General features: G+C 38.0%; 1 protein-coding gene across 1 annotated transcript in view; it reads right to left on the bottom strand.

Annotated features, from left to right (window-relative positions):
* Positions 1-676: 676 nt before the first annotated feature.
* The window catches only part of LOC108687261 (low-density lipoprotein receptor-related protein 6), a 14,506-nt gene continuing 7,694 nt past the window's right edge, over positions 677-7,488 (bottom strand). Inside the window, exons 5-11 of the mRNA XM_018192943.1 lie at positions 7,161-7,328; positions 6,556-6,840; positions 4,966-6,187; positions 4,384-4,837; positions 3,968-4,283; positions 3,493-3,722; positions 677-1,084 (exon numbers count right to left, since the gene is read on the bottom strand). Coding sequence (XP_018048432.1) covers positions 711-1,084; positions 3,493-3,722; positions 3,968-4,283; positions 4,384-4,837; positions 4,966-6,187; positions 6,556-6,840; positions 7,161-7,328 — 3,049 coding nt within the window. The 3' untranslated portion in view covers positions 677-710. The remainder of the gene's footprint in view (positions 1,085-3,492; positions 3,723-3,967; positions 4,284-4,383; positions 4,838-4,965; positions 6,188-6,555; positions 6,841-7,160; positions 7,329-7,488) is intronic.

Here is a 7,488-nt window from a genome sequence, read left to right as displayed (position 1 = left end):
TATATATATAGATATAAAACATAAATAACGCTTTATGAATAAAATGCTCCAATGCATTCTACTAAATAATACAATAATTCATGTCGGGCATCTAAATTCAATCATATATATGTTTATTATATATACGTTTTTATAACCAACAGTCTTTAAAGCCGTGTCCACTTGCAACAAAACATCGTAACTGCAATACCGTCGCGTAATATCCATTACAACATTGGAGTTACATCGCGTAACATTCGATGTGATACTATGTAGTCATATTGAATATTTAAACCTAACTAAATGTTCGAGGCAAAATTATGTTGCGCTTAAATGTTCGATATGATGTAGAATACTGTTCACACATTACAGATATAAATCTGTTGCAAGTATTGATACGACTTAATATGCACCAGTGTGCACTAATGCATTTAAATTCGCTATATGACAGAAATCCATTGCTTTAAAAGCTAATATATATATTTTTGTCATATTTTTTTTATATCGTTTCATAAAAATTACCATTGAATTCTCAATTATTATCTATCTGAGCACTTTCATTGAAAACTTTTATGCACAATGGTGCATAAAAGTCGATTCAGTCATAATTAGTAATTATAAGATTTAAGTATCAACGACTACAGTCGCGATAAAGGAATATTGAAATAAGATAAATGCAAAAGTAGAAGCACCGGAGCGTTATATTATATGTCTCTACTTCCGGATTCTTCTTAAGGCACCGGCGACGGTGGTGGTGGTAAGGGACTAAAATATGTGGACGATCTGGAACTCGGGGACGGTGGGCAACTGATCGCTGCGTCGCTATGATAGACAGAACGTGGAGTGGGCGGTGGTGGAAATGGTTCGCTTTCGTAACGATAGCGCGCTGGATAATTGCTGTCTGACTCATCGCAAACATCGGTGCTACATGGAGTAGGTGGTGGCGGTTGATTAATGCTCCTGTAATGCCGATATGGTTTATACCGGGATGCATTGCTACTGGAGCAACGTGTTGAGCTAACGATCGTCGCTGGACTCGGCGGCGGATTCAAAGTTTCCTGAGGATATCCACCTGCAGAGCTTCCTCTGGTAGAACTTGACGCACCTGACAGAACAGAATATAAAAATTGTAAAATCTGAATGACAATTTATGTCACAGTAAATGATAATATGAATATTGTTCAGCCTCTTACACATGAAAATTTTCCTAAGTGTAAAAAAAGATTATGTGTTTCGCGGGTTTTCTCTATGTCCAGATCCATTCTTGCAGTCCACTTCATCAGAACGAGAAATAACATAACATTGAGCTATTCCTCCAGACCGTTCCTTTTATATTACGCTGCTTGTTGGAGTAGCGGGGAAGGGGGGAGGAAAAGAATAGTGGGTGGGGGAGGGGAGAGGTAGTGGAATTGGTCGGTCTTCAATAACCAGGAGAATATTTTATTTATGTTGTAGCCATTATCTCTATTTAGATTGTTAGTGTTTTGTATCTCTACTTTCTTGGAAAATATGATGTAATGTTGGCCATTATGGTCATTTGTCAAACAGCATTTCATGTCCGGTTTCGATGTTGCGTTCTGATATGCCGACTGCGTGGCGTGCTTTAGCCTGATCTCACGTTGGTGCTCTTTTATCCGAATATTGATCGTATGTATTCTCCCGGTTTCTCCAATGTATATGTTACTCGCAAGAATAAGGTATTTTGTATATCCCTTCAGCGGAGCTGAAAGGATGTCTTTGATTTAGGATTTCTTAAAATTTATCCTATCTTTTTGGTTTAAAAATAGTTCGAATATTATGTGAATATTTGTTTAATATTCTGCTAATCCGATATGTTCCTTTGACATATGGATAGAATCCTTTCGTCTGATTGTCAGAGACCATTCTTGTTTGCATGTTTATTGATTATTTTGGTCCTTTTTGTCGAGTCCATTTTTCAATAAGGCTAGTTTAAGTGGTTAATTTCTGTCTGTAGATGTTCTTTGTCAGAGATAGTAAAAGCTCTATGTACAAATGAGTTGATTGTTGATTGTTTTTGACTGATGGTGCGACTCGGCATATAGGTCTATCTGTGTGTATTGATTTTCTATATATTTGATGACCTAAGGTATCGCCAACTTTCCTAGAGACAAGAACATCTAGAAGAGGAGTTTTCCGTTTTCCTCTATGTCTATAATGCAGTGGATATTTGGATATTGATTGTTGAGGAAAATAAGGAATTTACGGAGTTCGACTCTACCGTGTCACCATATTATGAATGTGTCTACATAACGAACCAAACTTCTGATTTTTTGAGGGTTTTTCTGAGGGCTTCTTTCAAAATTCTCTATGAAGATGTTGACGATTAAGAAATAGAAGAACCTATTGTCGCTCTTGAAATTTGTTCATAAAATTGATTGTTATAGGAGAAGTAAATGATTATTAAGCAGTGCTCTATTAGCGGAATGAGATCGGAGGAAACTTCATGTGAGACCTTTATTATGTTTAATGTGTCTTGTGTATTGAGACTTGTGTGAGGAATTTTACATCGAAACAAACAGATCTATGGGACGCAATCGAATTTTTCATATGAAGTCCGTTGAGTTGATTATATATGATTCGGATTTTTCAATGAGGGAAGTTGTAGTGTTTGCTAGGAAGCGTAATAAGTTGTATGTCGGGGAGTGTTTGACATTAAAAATCGGTCTGAGAAGGATGTTTAGTTTGTGTACTTTTGATAGTTCGTATAGTCTTAGTGAGAGAAGATTTGTAAGTTTTAATTTGATTTTTTTTTACCGGGAATGTTGCTTTTCTCCACTAGGATTTTGATATTCTGTGGAATTGTACTAGTTGGATCTTTGTCAATTTTTGCATGCTTTGTCCGAGAGAAGGTTCTTCATCTTTTTCTTATAGTTTGTTCATGACTACTGTCGTGTTGCCTTCATCGGTTGGAAGCACGATGTCTGTGTTCCTGTTCAGGTTCTTGAAGAATCAATCGCTCTTGTCTAGTGATGTTTGATGGAGGGGGTTTGGCTTTGGAAAGGATATTGGTTATCTGTCTGCGGATATTATCTGCTTGTTCTGATGGGAGTTGGTAGATGGTTGACTCTATTGGCTGATAAGGAGCCTTATTTTGCCCCCCCCCCCCTCTACTATCACTTCAACAGTATAATAAAAGGAACGGTCTGGAGCAACTCAGTATCAGGCTGCTCTTTGCCTTGATGTGGACTGCAAGGTTCATGAAACGTTGGCATTCCAAGAATGAATCTGGACACGGAGAAAACTCGCGAAACACATCTTTATACAGAAAGCACCCGTGAAAACCTCAAGAAGAATATTCTAATATAAAAATAAAGATAAAAATAATGAATATATACAAAAATATTTTTTCTTTTAAGCTAATTTATTTATTTATTTATTTATTTAAGCTTATATGATCTTTTTCTTTAAATCTCAAATCTTGATATATGACATGATTTTAAGATTCTGTTCTAATAGAAGAGCTTACACAGTAATAATGTACAGATACATTACCTGTTATGTGACTACGGTCATAACTAGAGCCCAGACTACTTCCGTTCAACATGGACATCCTTACGGCTTCCATCCCGATTTTAATGCCTCCACTTCCTCCCCCATCCTTCCTATTGTTCTTCTGCGAAACAAACATCGGCTTCACCATTCGATTGTTACTAGGTTTCGGCGACAGTGGATCTCCCGCCGAATCATGTAGTATATCAGGCAGGCCTTCGTTTCCGGTAAACCTATAACAGAACATATAACAAAACAATAAATATTTTCTTGCTTGATACAAAAGATTTTTTCCCTTATGTTATTTTCTATATTTAAGAGAATCTATTTAAAATACAATTGAATTTTTTAAGGAAAAAATTTAAACAACTTTTCTAAATAAAAAAATATATTAATAAACTGAATTTTGAATAAAAATTAATCCAAAAAGATTGATTATGATTTTTTATTATTTAATAAATACAGTAAATATCTTTACTTTTTACGGCAGTAGTAGTAGCTTAAAATACTTGTTCCAACCACAAATACCACTGCCAGAATGATGATAATGTAAGTCGTCTTGCCAGATTCATTGATGCCAGGTCCAGCGTTCTGGCGATGAGGATTGTGTGGGCTCATGCAAGCTGGCGGTACTTCGTCACTGCCATCGGCGCAATCGTCCCAACCGTCGCACAATGATGTCCCGGAAATGCAAACACCATTTCCGACGCACTGGAACTGTCCGATCTCACAACATTGCGCCTCATCTGAACCATCCGGACATTGCTGAGTCCCGTCGCATACTAAAGACAATTCTGCAGAAACAGACACATAACATATAATTATTTTATTGCTTTATATTCGTATATTGATATTTTTAATTATCCAAAAAAAGAAATAGAAACTCGCGCTTACCGATACAGTGATTCTGACATCTGAATTGATCGCGGGAGCAAGTAGGACATCCCAGCTCGTCACTGCCATCTGAACAGTCGGTTTGGCCATCACACTTCCACGTGGCTGGTATACAATCCTTACTCACGGCCGCGTTAGGAGCGGCACATGTGAAGTGATCGTTTCCGCAGACAGGCGCCGCGCGACAAGTCCGACCGTCGTCGGATAGAACCAACGACTTTGGACATGAGCAACGGGGCAATGTTGCAGTAGCTTCATCGGCAATAGTATTGGTGCCGACGCAGAAGTGCGAGCAACCACCGTAATCATTGAATGGGCTGCACACATGTGTCTCCATGAGCAAATCCTCAGGCATGTTGATCGCAATAAGATCCGTGAAAGATGTGCGACCTGTCGTTACCTGCGTGCCTCGCCTAGTGTTTCCATCAAATGTTTTATTTACCCGTTCAATTACCTAGTAAGGTACAATGAGATAAGGTACAATGAAATATACATATGGATTATCATACTATCCTAATCTCAAATTTTTCTATATAAGATATGATAAATATCTTAATGGAACAATAAAATATTGTTACTCACCTGTGCATCGCGATCGTACCAATAGAGATAATTGAAAAGGACTGCTAGATGCAGTGCTGAGCCCTGCGTGGAAGTCAAGAGCTTACGATCGCTACCTTCGAAGTTGGAGCATTCAATGTGTTTGCTGTATGCCCAGTAGACGACATACGTCATGGTGTCTACTGTTAAGCCGGTGGGCTGTTCCAGTAAATCGCTGGCAATCACGTGGCGCTCCTTGCCATCCATTTTGCTGCGTACCACCCGCTTCTTCCCTATATCCGTCCAAAAAAGTAATCGCTGCTGCGAGTAGATCGCTATGTGACGTGGCTTCTCACCGTCACCTTTCACCACGATGCCGAGAGCCGAACCATTGTCCAGTCGCGTAACATTGAGTGCATCGTTTGTCGAACATGTCCAGAAGAGCAGCCGTCCAAGCGGATCCAGCGCAAGATCAAACAAATGGCCATTTCCGATGGACACCACAACTGTGCTGCTGTGCTGTTGCTGCTGCGTTTGGTTCTCCAAGGCACGACGAATTGTCACGCGACCATCAATCCAGTAAACATGCTGCGTCACTGGATCGAACTCGATCGCGCGAACGTTTTTTAAACCCTGTACACGCAACGTTACATCCGCACAGTCATCCGTCTGATCAGGTAAATAACGTACAATCGCAGTGCGCTGACTGTAGATCATGAAATGTCGTGGCGCCATGCAAGTCCGATTGTCCCGCGCCAGATTATAATGCGTGGGACAGGCGCATTTGTGAATGACGGACGCACCTTCGTTTGAATCCGGTAAAGCGATGCAAAGGTGGCTGCAATTGCCGTTCGCAATAGCGCATGGGTTCGAACCAGACTGTCGCGATGCGTGAAACACTTTCAAATCCGTCACCGACGCCAGATTAGTGTGGATTTTGGTACGATTCGCTCCAGTGATCTTGTCCGCTCTTTCAATGTCGCCTGTGTTCCAATCCGCCCAATAAATAAAGTCCCGATACTGCGTAACACTGAATGGATAGACTATGTGACGCGAAATAATGACATCCCCTCGTTGTGTCAATAGATCGTAACAATTGATCGCGGGTGTAGAGATGTCGGCCCAATACAATTTGCGCCCCACATGGTCAATCGTCAGACCGTTCGCTCGGCCGATGTGCGAAACGATCACTTGCCGCTGTGTGCCATCCAGAAAAGCTCTCTCGATACTGCCAGTGTTGCCCCATTCAGCCCAGTATAAATGGCTAGAAAACAGACAAATATATTAAACGAACATTAAACAAGATTTAACACATTTGTTTAATAAGATGCTAACTAATCTTTATATCAAAAATATTCTCATATAATTATTTTTAATTATATTATATTTTTCATTTCGTTACTACAATTATATATCTAAAGAAAGATATCTTTTAGACGTTTCTCTCACCTGTTTACCATGTTTGTTAACTTTATTCATTTAAAAAATAAATATTTTTTAAATTAATTTAAATTTCAATGGAGAACAAAACGAAAATATATAAATAGAAATATAAATAGAAACCAAGCTATGGAACTATTTAAAGGTAATTTAAAGATAATAGCTAGTATAGAATAAAAACACAAAACTCACCCTCTCTCAGGATCCACAGCCACATTCTTGGGCTCGAGAAGATTTTGCCATAAAAGTATTTTCCTGCTGCCTCCTTCTATTCTTATCATTTCTATTCTGCGCGTGATGGTATCACTCCAATAGAGATTGTGCGCGATCCAATCAAATGCAATACCTTCTGGCGATTCTAGGCCGAGATCGACTATTTTTTCAATATCTGATCCATTTATAAAAACACGTGTGATGGTTTTTAGCTTAACATCCGTCCAATAAATGCGATTCTCGGACAAGTCGAAATCTATAGCGCTAAAAAGAGCAAAAAAATACAATACATACAATATATTTATCAAAAAATATAGTTAAGTGTGAAGTAAAATAGCTTGTCTCTTGAATTAAATCTTGATATAAATAGCAAAATTAAAAAAAACCATAACCACTTCAAGAAATCCTTTTTGAAGAAAAAAGTAAATTAATTAGGCATAAAACTTCTAGTAAAAAAAATATCTTCTTTTTTTTTATATGTAAACGTCGTTCTTATAATTTTTCGAAAAGTTTAATAAACATTTTTAATATGTTTTAATCTAATCTTATTTTAACATTCACTTTAATGTTGCAGCTATACTAACCTAGCGTCTTTGATACCAGTGACAGGTATGATATTATCATTGTTAATGTTCTCAATACTGATTCGACCAAGATTCTCTCTCCTAGAAAATAATAGGAATGCTTCCGGCACAACACACGTGCGCTTATCCTTTGTCAATTCGTAACCCATCTGACAAGCGCAGACATACCTGAATATTTTCGATTTTATATTACAATTTTTCGTCAAATTGTCATTCAATTTATATATTTTAATCTTCCTTACTTTAATCTTCCTTAGAAAAACTAATTTACTTCAACATATAGTGTGATGTGAAAGTATGGTTCTTTGCTCTTTTCTACTTTAATAAA

This window comes from Atta colombica, unplaced genomic scaffold, assembly GCF_001594045.1.
Source record: "Atta colombica isolate Treedump-2 unplaced genomic scaffold, Acol1.0 scaffold203, whole genome shotgun sequence".
In the NCBI taxonomy this organism is placed as follows: Eukaryota; Metazoa; Arthropoda; class Insecta; order Hymenoptera; family Formicidae; genus Atta; species Atta colombica.
The sequence above is the reverse complement of the archived record's forward strand: the minus strand, read 5'-3'. Positions and strand labels throughout refer to the sequence as shown.